This window comes from Ananas comosus, linkage group 4 (assembly GCF_001540865.1).
Source record: "Ananas comosus cultivar F153 linkage group 4, ASM154086v1, whole genome shotgun sequence".
In the NCBI taxonomy this organism is placed as follows: Eukaryota; Viridiplantae; Streptophyta; class Magnoliopsida; order Poales; family Bromeliaceae; genus Ananas; species Ananas comosus.
The window spans coordinates 14508809-14526421 of record NC_033624.1 but is presented as its reverse complement, the minus strand read 5'-3'; the positions used below and the strand labels follow the sequence as shown (position 1 = coordinate 14526421).

Genomic DNA, 17613 nt, shown 5'->3' with positions numbered 1-17613 from the left:
TTGTAAGAAATGGAGAATTATTGTGCTTGTATACTACGATAAGACACTGTATTGTTTTATTTTGTAATTCTATTATAACAGTTCAATCCTTCAGAATTTAAACTTCCTTTTTGCCCAAAAAAAAAAAAGAAATCATGATATTCGAACTCTTTTTTCTTCTTCTTCTTCTTCTTCTTCTTCTTCTTTTTGCAGTTTAACCTTAAAAAAAAAAAAGGCACATCTACTGCTATGCATAGTACACGCGAGAGTAATCTTTTTATTTAAACCTTAAAGTTGAGATTGCAAAACAATTTGAAGTAATAAAAGAGACTACTGCGACAAAATATACTACATATCTGCAACAGTGAAACCCAAGTTCTCTCCAAACAAAGTTACAAAAATAACAAATGGAGCCAAAAATAAGCCTAAGCTGGTGTCTAAATCTTGGTGTAACTCACCCAGATAATATACTATAATCACTTTATAATGTTATCTTGTGACAACTCAATATCACCGTGATAGCACTATGATGGTGTTGTTACATAAATTGCTGATTTAGACTTTTTTTTTTTATTAGAGAAAAGTAGTATGCTATCTGTTTTGTTTATTTATTTTAGAAAAAAACTTATCTGAAAATGTAAATCAACTAAAATTCGAACTTAAGATTTCGGATAGTAACTGTTAAGCTCTTTATCACTTGCACTAGAAACAGTCGGTGATTTAGACTTATAGTATAATATTAGGAAACTATTCAATAAATTAGCGTGACATAAATCCATCAAACTCAAAAATGATATAGCACAATTATTCAACAAATTAGCGACTCAAAAATGACATGGCATAATTATTCAATAATTAGCGTAATATAAATTCGTCACACTAAAAAATGGCACAGCAGGACACGGTTTGATTTGGTAAAAATCCAACCGACATATGTGCCAAAATATCTCTAACGTTTTGAGGAACTTATTTGGGAAGTTGCTGGGTAGTGCATATTTTATTTTCTGGCAGAGTCAACGCAAAAAGTGTGCACAATAAAATATCTCTCTACACCTCTACACGAAGGAGGAATTCTACACTGTCACACTTGCACCACGTCATCAATAACAAGCCAATCACATTCCTTCTTTTTAAACAAAAGTACAATAAAAATACTTTTTTACAATCATGATGGGACATATATTCTTAAAAGGATTAATTTGATTGGTTTGTTACGCCACGTCACTAATATACCCGTTGCATTCTAGAATTTTTCCTACACGAAGATGGGGGCATGCGCTAGTCCATTCATTCACGTTACTCGCTAAAAGACGAAAAAATTATTATGCATTAAATAGTAATAAAAATTAATAAAGAAAAAATGATATTTATAACTTTTTGATGGGACTTTTTTATAAAACAACCCTCTAAAATTTTAAAATTTACGAAATAACCCACTCAAAATTTTATTTGTAAAACTAACCCTCTTTTCGCCACGTCGGCGCCACATCAGAATTTCTTTTAAAGGCGGTGAATCGTTCACCGCGTTTTCCTATTTCTTTTAAAGACGGTGAATCGTTCACCGCGTTCTCCCATTTCTTTTAAAGGCGATAAATCATTCACCGTTTTCTCCCATAACTTATTACTGTTATTTTCTATATTCCATATATAATCCTAACAACCACATAAAAATTCTAACAAATTACATATAATCTTAACAACCTTTAAATCCTAATAATTTATCTATATAATTTCATATAATCTTAACTGCCTTTATATGAAATTATATGGATAAATTATTAGGATTTAAAAGTTGTTAAGATTATATGGGATATAGAAAGAAACAGTGAAATAAGAGAAAACGGCGAACGATTCACCGTCTTTATAAGAAAATCCTGACGTGGCGCCTACGTGGCGAAAGGAGGGTTAGTTTTACAAATAAAATTTTTACATGGTTATTTTGCCAATTATAATTTTTTAGAGGGTCATTTTATAAAAAAGCCCTTCTGATGTATAGATATTTTGTAGAATGTTATGTGAGACGTGACCATTTAAAAATAAAAATTTTAATTTAATATCTTTTATTGTAGAAGTTTTAATGAACGAGCAAAGGGGTACTAAACGCACCGGGAAAGTATCTCCTCGGTTCCCACCCAAATCAGTCTAACACATGAAAATTCGCCACGTGTCCTGAGTCGAAATGGTGGTTAATTTGGTGGTCGCATTAAAAGAGCCGCGTGACACGTGAATAAAATGATAAATAAATAAATTAATAATAATAAAAAAAGGAGCTTAATTTAACTCTATAAAATCTCTCTCTCTATCCACTTATCCAAGCGCCTCTCCCGGATCGCACTTCTCCTTGTGTGTGCGTGTCTCTCTCTCTCTCTATCTTTTTTCTTTTTTTGAATCATTTTTTTTATCAAATATTATTCTTTGCATTAGAATTTTAGTTCATCGATCTCTTGCTTTAGGTTGAATCAACGTCTGGTAGTTTTTTTTTTTTCCACTTTTTTCTTTTGTTGTTGTTGATTTTTTTTAAAAAAATACTGTTATAGTTGTTGCAGTTGCTGTGCTTTTATGTTTTAAATCTTAATTTCTGATTTATATTTTGAGGAAACGAAGAGCATATAAATTTCATATGAAAATTTATTGCGTCATTTGGCGTTCTTGTAATTTTTTACGCTATATTGTTGTTCGCGCCGAGCTACTTTTTAATAGAATCATTCACTTGCTTTTTACAAAATACAGAGGTTTTTTTTGTTGATGAAGGGTTAATGCTTTGTATCATGAGTTCTCTTTTTGCTTTGACATAGTATTTAATCCTGTTATAGAACCTAAGTTAAGATGCTTGAATATGACAGAGATTTTGAGGTAGTAAAAACATCTTCACGAAATTTGGGTATTTTCTAATGCAAATGTAACAAAAAGTGTCTGTATTAAGATGACAAATTCATGATCCTCAGCTTGTGCTGTATAGTAAAAAAGTTTCAACATGTAGTTTGTTATGGTTCAGTCACAAGGAAATTAAACTTTGGAACCTAAGATTGCGAGCTTTAGTTCTTTTTCATACAGCATCAGACACTTTTTTGTGAAGAAAATGGGAGGGGGGAAGGATAAGCATGGCGAGCACGACATGGCGTATGGGCGCGGATATCCGCCGCCGCAGCAGTGGTATCCAATGCAAGGATACGATCCGCAGCCGGGGGCGTACCCTCCTCAAGTTTACCCTCATGAATACCCTCAACAAGGTTATCCTCAACATGGCTATCCCCAGCAAGGTTATCCCCAGCAAGGCTATGCTCAGAGTGGTTATCCTGGTTCTTCTGCTGCTGCTGCTGCTGCTGCTGCCCCACAACAGAGTATGCATCATGCCTTGTAACACTGTAACTTAGATCTGTTCCTATTTTGGCTCCAAATGGCTCCTATGTTACTGCTTAAGTATTATGTAAATCGCAAAATCGTACCGACACCAGCTGAACTAGTTGTGTTTCTACACTTCCATAATGTTTGATGTTAATCAATTTGAAGTTCTAATAGTATCTGTTCATTTTCAACGTATGAGTCACAGGAATCTGAAATAGCTAGCTTTTACTTTGCTCCAGTAGCATATCAAAAAGAAAAAATGACAAACCTGGAGACTTGATTCATTAGGATCAACATTAATTACTTTTTATACTGTTCATTGTGTTGATTTTATGGTGATCTTAAAGAACATCTAGTTATATAATAAACGAACTTTTTTATGCGCAGGCGATGAATCTGGGCACCAAGGGCCCGACATAAGAAAACTGCTGATCGGTGGCGCTGCGATTGCTGCTGCCGCATTTGGGGCGCCCCACATGGCGGGGGGCCTTATGGGCGGCATGGGTGGGATGGGCGGCATGGGCATGGGCATGGGCAGGGGCATGGGCGGCCACGGCCGTCGCCACCGCCGCCGTCACGAGAGGCGCAGCAAGCGTGGGGGCTACGATTCTGAATAGCTAGTTTAAGAAGCAGAAGTGAGGTGTTATAACTAGTACTACTAGCTAGTACTATGGTTAGTAGTAGTAGTAGTAGTTGTAGTGCTACTACCAAGTGTTTGATTGCTTATATGCTCTCTCTGTAATTGTTGCAAGGCTAGTTCTCCTTTAACAAATGAAACTTGTACTTGCAATTGTTGTTAGAATTACAGCAATTGCTGTTATGGTTTGTAGAATCTTATTATGTTCTCGACTGTCCTGGGAATAACTTGCATATTCGATGGAAAATGTGCGCATAATATATCCATGTACTACTGCGCTGTTGCAATTTTGTTCTTATTTTTTCGTTCTTTTCTTTTTTTTTTTTTACTAGAGTACTTTTGTTTCCTAATTCCAATTCACGAAACTCCTTTATGATAATGACTCTTCACGCTGACCGTACCCAAAGCAAGTGGCAAAAGGCTTGGTGGTTGGTATTCAAGATTTCAAGTTCGAATCTTAGTTGATTTATATTTCCAGCTAACTTTATTTCTAAATAAAATAAACAAAGTAGGTAGCATGCTACTTATTTTTCAAAAAAAAAAAAAGATAATGACTCTTCACATACTGCGCTTTGCCACTAAGTTTCAAATCGGATTAAGGATTTAAATATTTAAGTGCCTATTGATACAGGTTATATTTATCTTGTTTGTATCATGCTAATAAAATATGGGTACAATATAATTTTCGTGCCGATGGTACAACTAATTTTTTTAGAAAAATTAGTAAAAATTATATAATAAGTAATTTTTATTGCTAAAACAATAAATATTTTTTTTTCATTATGTGCAATACTTGGGTGTTTTTTGTGATCTGTACGTATCAACACACAATTCTATAATGCGGTGCGTGTAAATTTTGAATATAATTCTGTGTCACAGCACTTAAATTATTGAATCTGAGTATAACTCGGAACACTTAAATCATTGAATCTGAGTATAACTCGGAATACAGAAATAAACCCAACCCCTCTTTAAACAATGGCGGAATTTTTTTTTGGTTTTTTTTGGGGAAGTTGTTGGGTGAGCAAAGCTCTTTCCTGACAGTGGCCACCGCGAAAGGAAGGAAAGTCCTTTTCCGTTGAACCGCGCAAAACAACACCATCTTAACGTTTGGACGCTCCGGGAAAGGAAGCACGAGATACGCGGCCTACGGGCGTACCCAAATGTAGAATAATGGGGCCCACCCTTTTTCCAACACGTGTCTCTTGGTGAGTGGTGGTTTGGGTTATACTGTAGATCGTCCATTGCAGCGAATCTCAACTTATCTCGTTCGTTGCAAAGTAGCCGCACCCGCATTGTTTGCTTCGGCGTGTTCGCCTACACCGCGTCGCTATTACGCGTTTCTTTGTTTTTTGTTTTTTTTTTTTTCTTTTAATAAAAGTAAAGGATTAATTAAATGAGATTCGAATTACCCTTCATCACGAAGGTATTCACGGGCAAAATGATTCGTTGCGCCTGGTGTACAAAATAAAAAAATATTTCTTAGAGAAATATTACAAGCTGTCTATTTCATTCATTAAGATAAATAAACTTTGTAATTTAAATGAAACAACTAAATTCTCAAGAAAAAAAAGAAATAAAAGTTTGGAGTTGAATGGAATGTTGGTATCATATAATTTCTTTCAAAACTTCAAGAGTAGAAATTTTTTTTAAAAAGCACAAATTATTAGAAATGAAGTGAGGCGCATGAGACAAAAGGTACACCGGGTGCAGGAAACAATTCGGTTTTTCTTTGAGACGGTAACTAATCGCCACGTGTAGAGGTCACAAAAGCCGGTACGATTGTTACGTTGTTAGAGGAGTCCGCGTGACACGTGGACATAAAATTCTATAAAAGGAGAGTTCAACGTTATTTTACCGAGTCTCAAATTCGTATACCGAATCGTTCGGATCGCATTTCTCTTCAGATTTTTGGTGAGCTTCTTTTTTTTTTTTTTTCTCCTGATTAGAAGTTTAGCACATGGATCGCTTGTTTTAGGTTGGAATCATCGTTCCGCTGACTTTTTTCTCGAATTTTTGGGAATTGTTTTCCCTATTTTCGCAACAAGTAGTTGAAATCTAGGGCTTGTTTTCTTTTAAATTGAGTAGATCAGAAATTTGAGCTCTGTTTTTGTTGTTCTTTATGGAGATAGTTTTGTAGGGAGATTCAGAGATCCTATTTTTGCTCTTTATTTATTAAGCCTTTTAGAATGAGTTCAATTTTTTGTATTTTAATTAAGTCTCTACGGACTTTTCTTAAAAAAAATGTTAAGAGGATGTAGAAGTATGTGCTTTTTTTTTGTTTGCTATAGAATTTATGGGAAATTTTGATATAACGATCATGCATTCTGTTTAGCTATGGCATTTAGTCATGTTGTTATATCCAATTTATGATCAATAGCTTACTTGATCTGAAATGACAATTCATTGCGGCATATCGTATTATCTTTGATAGTTATAGATGTAATTTGATAAGACTCAAAAAGTCCCTGTTTTCTAATGAATGTGTGCAAATTTAAAAGAAGAGCTGCAAGAATTGCTATTGTTGTGATGTAGGTAATGGATATTTGGGTAGGAAAATGCTTCTGATGTGTTTTTAACTCCTACTATTTTGCATTGAGTTTATGTTTGCTTTGTTATCTATTTTTTTGTGCCGCAAAGGGTCTCCTTGATTATCTTGTTCTCATGCATAAACATTAGTTAGATTTCTAGGACCCAAGTGAAAGTTTTGAATTGTATTATGTTGATAAGGCTATGGCACACTTCGAAAATCTAGCGACTTACATATTTGTGCGCTCTTCTATCTCCTTACAGCACCACTCACTTTGTGAAGAAAATGGGAGGGGGAAAGGATAAGCCACACGGCAAAGAAGGCGAGAAGGGGTTTTTCTCGGACTTGGTGCACGGGCCCGGGTATCCACATGGTGGGTATCCGCAGCAAGGATATCCCCCGCAAGGATATCCCCCGCAAGGATATCCTCCGGCCCCAGGGGCATACCCTCATCAATCTTACCCGCCACCGCCCGGGGCATATCCTCAGGGATATCCTCCGCAAGGGTATCCCCCACAAGGCTATCAGCCAGCTCCTTATCCTGGTCAACATGGTATTCATCATTGCTTTTAACTCTAATGCTATAGTCTTTGCATTATACATTATCTAATGGTCGTATAGAAATATAGTTGCCACCTTACTGGTTACTGCTAATGCAGCATTTAAAAGGATTCTAACTTGGTTTGTCAAAAGCAAATACGAGGAAAGGAACAAAAATGAAACAATTTTCTGCGAAATTCATTCTTTTACATGCTTTGCTTTCACTTGCTCCAGTAATGTGCCTCTTCATTTTCACTGCTAACAGAAATTATGACAAATCTAGGCCTCCTTTGAGCTAGCTTTGTTTTACTCTCCTCGTATTCTGTGTGCTCGAATGCACTCGCCAATGGACTTCTCTATTCCTGTTATTGTTGATTAGTTTGCGAACTCATCTTTTCTTTCAAAGACAACATAGTCTGGGTTTCTACTAATTCTCATGACAAGTCCCGAACATGTATAATTTGCAAATCGCTTGCCATCTTCCTGTGGCATTCGATCGCATGGAATTTGAGAGACTGGAGGAAAACGGAAAATAAAAAAACAGTAATAATAAGCGATTTGTCGATAGGATTGATATAATCTTTTTTCCACTCTTTGTCGTATCATGAATCTCTCTGCACGAACATGTATTTACCTTCTATCTTGAAAAGTGGACGTCAATGTATGATGTTCTTTACGACCACCTTGTCTCTACTAAACCTTTTTATCTGCAGGACAGGGATCCGGGCATGGAGGATCTCACGGGGGAGCAGCGGTACTCCTGGGGGGTGCAGCGGCTGCTGCAGCAGCTGCGTATGGAGCAGGCCATATGGGGCACGGAGGCTTCATGGGCCATGGAAGCCACGGAGGCCACGGAGGCGGCCATGGAGGCTACTACGGCGGCATGCCAAGCCATGGGTATGGCGGCCACCATGGCAAGCACGGCAAGTTCAAGCATGGCAAGTTCGGCAAGCACAAGCACGGGAAGCATGGCTTTGGCGGTGGCAAGTTCAAGAAGTGGAAGTGATCGCTTATTAGTATACGCTCTTGGTCAATAATGCTCTCTCGCAAAAGCTATTTCTCCTTTAACAATGAAACTTCTGCAGTGACTGCTGTATAAGCATTCTGCTTCTATTAGGTTTTGATCCGACTTTTCTAAGGATTGGTTGAGTAGAGCATCCAATCTCTGTATCTTTGTGGTGTTTTTATATGTGGATAATGAATCCTTGTGTTAATAAATGCTTTTAGTGTGAATTTTCTTCTCTCTTTATGACTTGTTTGGTGTAGTGCAGTGAATGTAGCACCTGCAGCGAGCTACAGTAAAGTGTGAATTGTACAAGAAGTTCCACAAAGTCGAGGATTTGTGATCTTCGGATCAGTGTTATGCTGTAAAAGTTTGAATATTTAGCTTTGTTTTATGACGACCTTCTCCTACGTCTTTTTTCGAGAGCTGGTGATCATATCTCCATGATGCAACATCTTCGCGACATTTTTCCCAATCCTAATCCATTGGTTTCATACTAGAATTATACCGAAGCATTTCTGATGTTTTGAATCGAATGGGATATTATTGAAAGAGAAAAAGAGTTTCTCTTCTCTGAATTCCCCCTCCATTTTGAGTTGGTGCACTAATGAAGAAGCTTATACTAACCCATCATATAGCCACACAAAAAAAGCATTGAAGGCTCTAAATATGCTGAGCAAACAATTTTGAAGATATTTTTCATTTGGCAATAATCAATAATGTTTTACAATCCAATTTTGGGAAGTAAAAACAAATTTCGAAACCTATAATCAATGAAATTTGCAAACAAAAACGCGTAGCTAGTCTAGTGATAAAAGGGCAAAAAAGAAAAAAAAAAAGTGCTTAGATGTTACAAGATCCGAGACTTCGCGAAGTATAACTACTTTGAAACCTGGAGATTTGTCTCAACAATCTCTGTTTCTCCTATATGACATGCCCTAGGCCCAGTTCATCTTCGATGCCGTCACTCTCTTCAAAGAGTTTGAGAAATCGTGCTTGATCTCGTTCTCTCTTCCTCTTCTGCAAGTATCTATACACGGCCATCGCTCCGATAATAGTCGCAACAGAAGCCAATACTGATATGAGTATTACTAGAGCAACATAAGATTTATTTCCCGCAGCCTCGTTGTTGGAGCTCGAATTTTGAGTAGAACCTATGACAAGTAATTACATTGAACTAAGCTACAAGCCTTAGCTACATAATGACTAAGTAATTGCATTGAACTAACTCTTTGTTTGCTAGTTTAAGCACACAAAAAGTAATCCTACAAACAAGGATTTTATCTATGTAAATACCAATTTGACTGAGAATTTGCAATGACAATGTTTTGAAAAGAAATGTTGGAACCGCTATAACTGGATTACATAATTAAAGGACCATTTGTGTAGATAATCTTGTAGCAGCATATATGTAAAATTCTTTTGCTGATATTGAGAAATATGAAGCATTCCAAACAAAAGAAAGATATTAAACCATAGGAAACTTCATTTCAACCTAAGAATGAGGCTACTCGTATGATGATCGAGGAGATAGAATAAAGCGGATAAACGCCTCACCAGAAGCAGCACCGCATGCGAGGCATATAAATGTGGCATTAAATTCATTGTCCTTGAAATGCGTATATTTTCCATGCACAAACTCATCAGGACAGAGCTCCCATTCGTCGTACACATCATCAGACTTTAAATTGTCCTTCTCGTATAGACCGCATCGCTTGCATTTCGTGTTTGGAAGCTCTGTCAATGGCTGTAAACAGAAAATTATGATATATGCAGAGAGACATAAGTTTCAAGCATGCATACATAAAATGACGAAACACTAATAAAGTCTTAGTCATTATTTTAGAATCAACAGCATCTCATGAAGAAACTTTTTAGTCACTGATAAATTATATTTTCTGCAAAAGCTTAAACTATAATTCTGCTTCAGTCCTGCATTTCCAATTTAGAAATGTCGCATCTATCATAGTTGATATCAAGCAACAGCGAGGTAGGATCACTAAAATCATTCAAAAGTAGTTAGACAGGTTGTGATGAATCGACGACCATTGTACGCCGGTAAGATCAACTATGCGACTAAACCAAAAATAGCACAAAAAATATAAAATTGTCGGATATCGTTAACTCTTGTAGCATTCAATGACAACTACCCTGCCAGGATTCTTCACCCTTGAAAGTGTATAATGTGTTTACCTCCTTCACATCTGGAAACACCGTCTTGTTTTCTCCTTGACAGCGAAAATAAACAGTTGGTTCTGAGGGTAGCAACTCATGATTTTTGAAAATTTCTATTGAGCCAAGAGTAACAAACCTTGATGAGAGAATTCCTGCAGAGGTGAATAATCAATCGATACGTGGGGAATAAAGAACGGATCCTAGATCCTAGAAATAAGAATCTTCCAATTGTTTTAGATTGTTTACAGATGAATCTTTCCATCAATCTTTCTAATTGCATCAAAAAATGACTCAAAAACTACTTGGAGGTAATACTTAACTAGCAAGTATTAACTTCAAAGAATAGTGATTTACCGCAATATATGGTAGATAAACCATGACTTATTAGATGTATGGTTCAACATGTTAAAGCTATTCATGGACTAGTTTCTATAATATTGATCTTTTGGAGTTTTGGAAAAGATAGTATCAGATCTAATCCTAAGCCCCTCAGTTCCAAAAGGTTCTAAATTTGATATCCCACGGCCATATTTGATGATCAAATTGCATTTCTCTTCTATCTTTACTCACGGCATTGTTAATGTATCTGCATCACACAAACGAGCAAAGTTGTTAAGGCTATTCCTCTAATGTTTTTATCGGATTTTGATCTTTTGGAAAAACAACAAATTGTCATATACTACTCTAATTAGAACCCTGGCCCTAATTACAACATGTCATAATCCCCCTTTATCCATCAATTTCCTGGAATAACGTAATCGCATTTGCATCAAAAGAGCGAGAACGAATGAAATTTAGGCCCTTTGCGCCTTAAATTCTCACCAAAAAACAATATAGATATCAGAATCAAAAGATGCACCGAATTTAGAGAAGAATTGTAGATTATATATATATATATATTTTTACCAGGAATTGATCTAAGCAGGACGTAGGAAAATAGGAAAATGCGAGATATCGAAATCGCAGAGATACGTAGAATTTGTGGTTTTCTCATAGCGATTGAGGGGATTTAGGAATGGGAATGTTTTTGTCCGTGCGTTTGTTTGCATGGTATTTTTGTCCCATTACTTTAAAAAACGGGTAAATTGCACTATAGTCCCTGAACGGGTAAATTACATTATAGTCCCTAAAGGTTTGAAAAGTTGCAATTTGGTACTCAAAACTTTTCAATGTATGTGGAATTGCTTCAATCTAATCGATGTTGTTATTAGCTGTTTGAATTATAAATTATTCGTCGCTCCTTATTCATTTATGCTTTCAATTCATTTGTATAACTACTAAGTTGAGAAAAGACAATAATTCAATAAGTGGTAGAGTTGAAATATAAATCATACGATAATTAGATTCTGAATAGATTCATGGTCGCGTGAATGCATGATACATACTTATAACAAATCCTCCAAAATATAAAGCCACAGTTCTTGTAATTATTAATGTGTTGACATGCATATGTAGTGAATTTTGAAAGATTCGTGTGTGTAACCTAAAATATTATATGAATACTCATAGCAAACTCTTTGTGGGAGGCCTAAAACTTTTTCCAAATAAAATACTTCGAAAAGTATAGAATATCAAATTTTCAATCTAAAAGCTGGGAAACTAACTATTATTTACCATCACTTAATGAATGAAGCAGGTAGCTTGCTACCTAGTTCTCAAAAAAAAAAAAAAAAACTATTATTTACCATGTCATATTATGTTCAGATCACTAATACTCATTTTGTAGACTGGGCCAAATCGTTAATCAGATTAATAAGGTAAAGATTTACAGGCACTAGTTTACGTAGTATGGCCTGGCACTTTACTACTATGTGATTTGTAAAATTATATCAACTTACTATTTATCTACAGTTCCTGACGCTGAGACTCGAACAAAATTACATGATGGTAAATTGAAACTTTTCATACCACTGCATGACAAAGTAAAAATACACTAGACCATGGTTAGGGGTAAATTGAAGTTTTTCCATTTTTCTACCAAGTTTTTCCAATAGTATCAAACATATATCTTCTCTTGTTCAATAATACCTAGTAAACCAGCAAAACTACCATAAAATCCAGCCATTTTGAACATCCAAACAAACAAGAGAAAAGATTACCCCAACTCATTTACAACTGCGCAGCAGTTGTTTCTGTAAAAAGTACAAGAATAAATAGCCATTTGGCGAACTTGAATCTGATTATTTGAACTTGAATGGAACAATAATTTGTTTCTTTCCTAGTTCCACTTTGAAAAGAAAACTAGGCCTAATCATCATCTTTTCTATTATTCTTCCTGTATGTCTCTTCCATTTCCTTTGCTTTGTAGAGCCAAGTATTCACAAGATTCTTTATATTTGGGACATCATAATTCTGAGCAATGTAAACACCCAATCCAGCTCCCAGCAAAAATGAGAAACTGTTCGTGATAATTCCCATCGAAGTTGCCCTGCAAGCAGATCAGAGAGCGCAATTATCCTTTGTTTGAACAAGGATTGCAAGATACACACAAAAGTAATGAAAATAGCGGGTGGTGATAATGCAAATTATTGAAGCTGAGTACGGTTGCATAAATCTTTCGAGTCATCGAATTAAGTTTCCTTACTAAGGTTATAGATTAATAAGAACTAAAGGATGCGTCAAGGGAAATTGTGCACATTTTTGCTACTAAAATGCTTCTGTCCCGGCTGAGAAAAATCTAAAACACAACCGAAACCAAGGACATGGATTCCAATAGGAACATGTTAACATGTCTTATCTGATATGCATACTTACAAATAGATTTGACAATCTGAAAAAAAAAAAAAAAAAAAAAAAACATTACTCTGCATACACATCAAATAGCTTAAACTTTCCTACGTGCATTGGAGATTGTAGCAGAATAAAAAGGAGAGACTATGCAAATAAATATTTCCCTAAATATCATTTCCATCACAGTTATTTGTTTTGCTCTGATTTTTAAACAAACTGAAGTCCAAAGTCCATTCTTCAAATCTGCTATACCACAGTGTTTCAGCTGTAGCTAGTGAGCCAGGATATATACATTTTTCCATAACATTGGGAAAACAAGCTCGACTTATAACTGCTTCTAATAAGGAGAAAATGCAAGTAAATCCCAAATATTTGTTCATCTTGCATAAGAAATATGTTCTATTAAACAGTTGAGTTATAATCCAGAAACAAACTGCGATATCATTGCATTTAAAGATACGTAAAACCATATTTAGGATAGTTAATTTGCTATACCGGAATTCGACTATATGTGAATGATATAAATCAGCTTAAGAAAAAAATTGAAAACCACTAGCTCTGTACTGTTGATGTAACAATTCCAAAAAGCATTCTCAGGGCTCTCCATCAATGTCGCAACTCATAATCCATTTCCAAAGCACTATTGCTGAATTAGGTTAAGTACATATCAGTCCCTAACCAACTAAACCTTCAAACTAAAAACACATAAACTCAAATGAAACACAAAACCTTATGAGCAAATTAAGAAAGTATTACCTAAATCTTTTTTAGGCTGCAAACTCCAAATCTTCTTGTTATTCCTCCTTTCCCTAGCTTAATTTCGCTTAAGTACTTAACATAATTCCTTATCCCTCGAAACAGGTAATCCCTTACACATCACATTAAGCATCAACAACAACCCTAATCAAGGGCTATTCCAGATCAAAACAACCAAATTAACACATTAATCAAAAGAGCACGCAAAAGAAGACACCAATTCGAGATAAAGCATCTGTTGATCATTAAATTAGAGCAAATAATCGCCAGAGATTGAAAAGGGCGAGTAAAGCGATGGAAAGTAGGCGGCTTTTACCCTAATGGAATCGTCGCTTTATGGTGCCGCGAAGGAAAAGAGCTTCTCGACGCAGCATAAGAAGAAGAGCACGAGAGAGAGAGAGAGAGAGAGAGAGAGAGAGAGAGAGATGGGGAAGAAGAAGAGAGAGTTGAGACCACCCCCTCGACTATTTGATATTTTTTTTAGACCCTTATAAACTGCTAATTATTTTTTTCTCATCAAGAATCTTTGATTTGAACTAAGAAATTAAATATGAATAGTTTTACCTATACAATCGATTTTTTAATTGAAATTTAGAAGTGTATAAATGGTTCGGATGGAGTTGGGCCATATTGGGCCTAGAATATCTATAGCCGATGCCCGATCCATTTAGGCCCGAATACGTTTCATTAGCCTAAAGCTAAAAGCAGCTTCTAGAAGCTTCTGGTCTTCGTCCCGATGTCGCCCGCTCCCGCGCCGACCGACCCAAACCCTAACCCCGCCGGAGACTGGACCATCGTCGCCCGCCGCGGCCGCCGTGGTAAGCATCGCCCCCACCATCCCATTCCCCAGCCCCAAACCCTAACCCTAACCCCATCGTCTCCCTCCCCATGGGCCCCGATCGACCCCGTCGTCGACCACGCTAGGGTTTCGAAGCTCCGCGAGCGCATGGAGTCCTCCATTCGCCGCCTCGAGAGCTCCCGATTCTATCGCCGCTTCCTATCCCGCCTCCGCGGCCGCCAGATCCAGCGCGCACTCGCTAGGGTTTCGCCGTCCTCTGGTTCGTCGATCCGCATGGTCGTGTACGGCGTCGGGAGCATCGAGTCCTACGAGCCGCCGCGCCTACAGCTCGCCCTCGCCCTCCTCCTGCGTCGCGAGCTCGGCCCCGCCGCGGCCTCCCTCGAGGTGTTCGACCCGGTCCTCTCCGCCACCGAGTGCGCCGCGGCGGCGGCGCTCGGGTGCGCGGTGATCGCCGTCGACGAGAGGGGGCGGAGGGAGGTGGCGGAGCCGACGCTGTTCTACATGCCGCACTGCGAGGCGGCGCTCTACGACGGCCTTCTCGAGGCCAATTGGAGCCCGTCGGCGCTGAATCGGATGGTGGTGCTCGGAAACAGCTTCGCAGAGTACGAGCGGTATGTGGACGAGACCGCATGGTCTCGCGGGTCCGCGGCGGTGGAGGCCGCAGCGAGGCACGTGATAATGGCGAGGAAGTATGTAGAGGAAGTGCCCATGGAAGAGAAAGGAGAAGGTGGGGATAAAGAAGGGAGAATGGAGGATGACGAAGATGGAATTTTTAGGGCATTTCATGACACAAGCTGGCATTTTTTCGACTTGGATGAGGGCACCCAAATGGATGCCCTAATAGCTTAAATGATGGTAAGATTACTCCAATTGTATTCATCTATTTGTTCATCCGAACCTTATAGATGGAATGGTGATCTTATAGTTGATTGGTATCTGAATTCTGTGTGTTCATTATCTATTTGAGTTCATGAATCAGGTTGTTGAATTTGGTTTATTTTATGCAATTCCTATCCTTAGCATAGTGTTTGAGTTAATATCGAAATCAATTCCAGTGCATGCCAAATGATGAATTGATGCTTAAGCTTGGATATAGAACGTGAAAAATTCTTCTGCTTCTGATACTGATCTCTACATTGTCTCATCAGAATTTGGCATTTAACTGACACATGATCATCAAGTAGAAGACCTCTGAGACAGTTGATTTTTTCTTTTCTTTTTTTTTTTAGTTGTTTTGTGTATAATGTTTTACATATGAATTTACAAGTTGTATCCTTTCAACTCCAATGCTTTATGGGAAATTTATGTAATTCATGCACCCATGACCCCACCTATGGACCTGAATAGCTGCACTTGTGGTTGTGCATCTTAATAGTCTAAACTCGTCTCAGTCATGCAAGTTACATGAGCGCATGCACATTATAGCTGTATTTAAGTCTAGCAAGTATAGATAATGCAGATCAGTAGCAATCCGTAAACTTGGAAATCATCTATACGTTTATAATAATCAATTAATCTCACAACTTTTTAATAATGACTATTCACCAACTCATGGTGAACATAAATCTGATGTAGTAGAGCTCAGTCGATACCTCAGCAGAATTTCTTGTTCAATCATTACATCATATTCTTAGTGAATATTTGTTTTTATCGTTTTTACCTTACTTTTTATGGCTTCAATTTTGATTTGATTCTCTTCTAATGAATTCAATTGTGTCATACTAATTCCAAAACAACCACAATCTGGAAGGCATTTGCTCTTTTATATCCCTCCGATGACATGTCTGTTACCTTGGCTGCTTATATGCTATTAAGCCTTTAATAATCCCCTCTTATTTGGTTCTTCATTGTTTGCTAATCGAGCATAGGACTCAAATTAACATTTAACGAAGGCGATTTTTAAGATTGTGAAATGTATAATTTCTCAGTGAGATCAAATGTGGAGAATCAAGTTGTTTACTGTAATCTGTTCATGATGTAAAACTCTCAAGAGAAGTTTATCAGTTCATTTTCTCATCTTTTGATTGTTGGATTGTGGTGCTCGTCGAATTTGTGAATTGATTTGTCGTGCATTGTCTCGAACTCTTGAAGTGATTTTCTACGCCTTTTGGCATTTTCGTTGTATTAAATATTTTCTCAAGGTGCGATGATTATTTTTCTAGTGCAGTTTGTACTCTGCATAGTTTGCCGAAGAGCAACTCCTCTTGCTGATACTTAGAATCACATGCCAACTGGAATTCTACAGATGATCCTTTTTATTCAAAATTGCCCAAGGTTCACTGTCTTAGGTTGGAAGATCATGCGAACCAAGTTTAACAGATGAACTTTGCATAACTCTTTATGAAGAGTGGTGTCGTTTATATATATATATATATATATATAGAGAGAGAGAAATAGTGCTATTAGATTATACTATTGAACCCGCCATTCATTCAATTCTAGAAAATCAGTATCATCATAACTGTATATCCTGTTATTTAAGAATAGAAAATCTAATAGCNTTTCGGCTACTATGCTATCAATAGTACCAAGCGCTTATTACTATCAAAATTTTTCGCCATTAAATCTGTCTCGTTGATCTTTTTTATCTGTTAGATCATGCTATTCAATCAGCCATTCACTCAACTTTTAACAACCACAATGTATCAAATCAAATAACAATTAAAACCATTATTCCAGCAACAATACCTTTTGATAGAAAAGGATCGAAAATGACTTGGTGTTATCAAGTTGTTTGCCGTTTGATTTATCTATTTGACCATTTTTACCCGTTAGATTGTTAGATTATACTATTGAACCCGCCATTCATTCAATTCTAGAAAATCAGTATCATCATAACTGTATATCCTGTTATTTAAGAATAGAAAATCTAATAGCACTATTTCTCTCTCTCTATATATATAAACTATGCAATAGGAGATTTTTGAGGTGGAGCCTACGGATTTGTTTGGAAGAGAGAGAGGATGCGTAGGTTGAAATACATGGGATTGTGTTGGACGTTTTGAAATGCCAAGATATTTCTGAATTTTTTTTTACCAACTTTTGTTATACAAATAATTTACTCAGAAATATTTATTCAGATTTTTTTTTTATTGGCTATCCGAATAGCAATCAAAGGC

At 36.9% G+C, this 17613-nt stretch overlaps 4 protein-coding genes across 7 annotated transcripts; 3 read left to right on the top strand and 1 right to left on the bottom strand.

Moving 5' to 3' along the window:
* On the top strand, positions 2220-4259 carry LOC109708831 (glycine-rich protein A3-like). 2 transcript variants are annotated; one of them, XM_020230689.1, is made up of 3 exons: positions 2220-2326; positions 3019-3320; positions 3712-4259. In XM_020230689.1, the coding sequence occupies exons 2-3, from the start codon at positions 3059-3061 to the stop codon at positions 3939-3941; spliced, it is 492 nt and encodes a 163-aa protein (XP_020086278.1). In that variant the 5' UTR covers positions 2220-2326; positions 3019-3058; the 3' UTR covers positions 3942-4259. The 2 variants fall into 2 exon arrangements, with proteins under 2 accessions (XP_020086278.1, XP_020086279.1); XM_020230690.1 differs by having other exon boundaries at positions 2221-2326; positions 3034-3320.
* Positions 5749-8428, top strand: LOC109708830 (glycine-rich protein A3-like). Its single transcript, XM_020230688.1, has 3 exons — positions 5749-5875; positions 6755-7044; positions 7745-8428. The coding sequence occupies exons 2-3, from the start codon at positions 6777-6779 to the stop codon at positions 8035-8037; spliced, it is 561 nt and encodes a 186-aa protein (XP_020086277.1). The 5' UTR covers positions 5749-5875; positions 6755-6776; the 3' UTR covers positions 8038-8428.
* Positions 8716-11233, bottom strand: LOC109709579. 2 transcript variants are annotated; one of them, XM_020231875.1, is made up of 4 exons: positions 11116-11233; positions 10186-10361; positions 9592-9781; positions 8716-9188 (listed from the first exon to the last, which is right to left on the bottom strand). In XM_020231875.1, exons 1-4 carry the CDS (start codon positions 11201-11203, stop codon positions 8959-8961), a joined length of 684 nt encoding a protein of 227 aa, XP_020087464.1. In that variant the 5' UTR covers positions 11204-11233; the 3' UTR covers positions 8716-8958. The 2 variants fall into 2 exon arrangements, with proteins under 2 accessions (XP_020087464.1, XP_020087465.1); XM_020231876.1 differs by having other exon boundaries at positions 10228-10361.
* On the top strand, positions 14336-15518 carry LOC109709631 (protein SENSITIVITY TO RED LIGHT REDUCED 1). Of its 2 annotated transcripts, XM_020231941.1 has the most exons (2): positions 14428-14513; positions 14620-15518. In XM_020231941.1, exon 2 carries the CDS (start codon positions 14642-14644, stop codon positions 15341-15343), a length of 702 nt encoding a protein of 233 aa, XP_020087530.1. In that variant the 5' UTR covers positions 14428-14513; positions 14620-14641; the 3' UTR covers positions 15344-15518. The 2 variants fall into 2 exon arrangements, with proteins under 2 accessions (XP_020087529.1, XP_020087530.1); XM_020231940.1 differs by having other exon boundaries at positions 14336-15518.

What these genes read in the sequence shown, in the direction of transcription:
- LOC109709631 (XM_020231940.1), top strand. Translation starts at nt 14,432, where the DNA reads ATGTCGCCCGCTCCCGCGCCGACCGACCCAAACCCTAACCCCGCCGGA.
- LOC109709579 (XM_020231875.1), bottom strand. Translation starts at nt 11,203, where the DNA reads ATGAGAAAACCACAAATTCTACGTATCTCTGCGATTTCGATATCTCGC. An exon ending in CCTGCTTAGATCAATTCCTG is followed by an intron (nt 10,362 to 11,115) that starts GTAAAAATATAT and finishes TCACCTCTGCAG; the next exon opens with GAATTCTCTCATCAAGGTTT. An exon ending in CGCATGCGGTGCTGCTTCTG is followed by an intron (nt 9,189 to 9,591) that starts GTGAGGCGTTTA and finishes TACTTGTCATAG; the next exon opens with GTTCTACTCAAAATTCGAGC.
- LOC109708830 (XM_020230688.1), top strand. Translation starts at nt 6,777, where the DNA reads ATGGGAGGGGGAAAGGATAAGCCACACGGCAAAGAAGGCGAGAAGGGG. An exon ending in TCCTTATCCTGGTCAACATG is followed by an intron (nt 7,045 to 7,744) that starts GTATTCATCATT and finishes TTTTATCTGCAG; the next exon opens with GACAGGGATCCGGGCATGGA.
- LOC109708831 (XM_020230689.1), top strand. Translation starts at nt 3,059, where the DNA reads ATGGGAGGGGGGAAGGATAAGCATGGCGAGCACGACATGGCGTATGGG. An exon ending in TGCTGCTGCCCCACAACAGA is followed by an intron (nt 3,321 to 3,711) that starts GTATGCATCATG and finishes TTTTATGCGCAG; the next exon opens with GCGATGAATCTGGGCACCAA.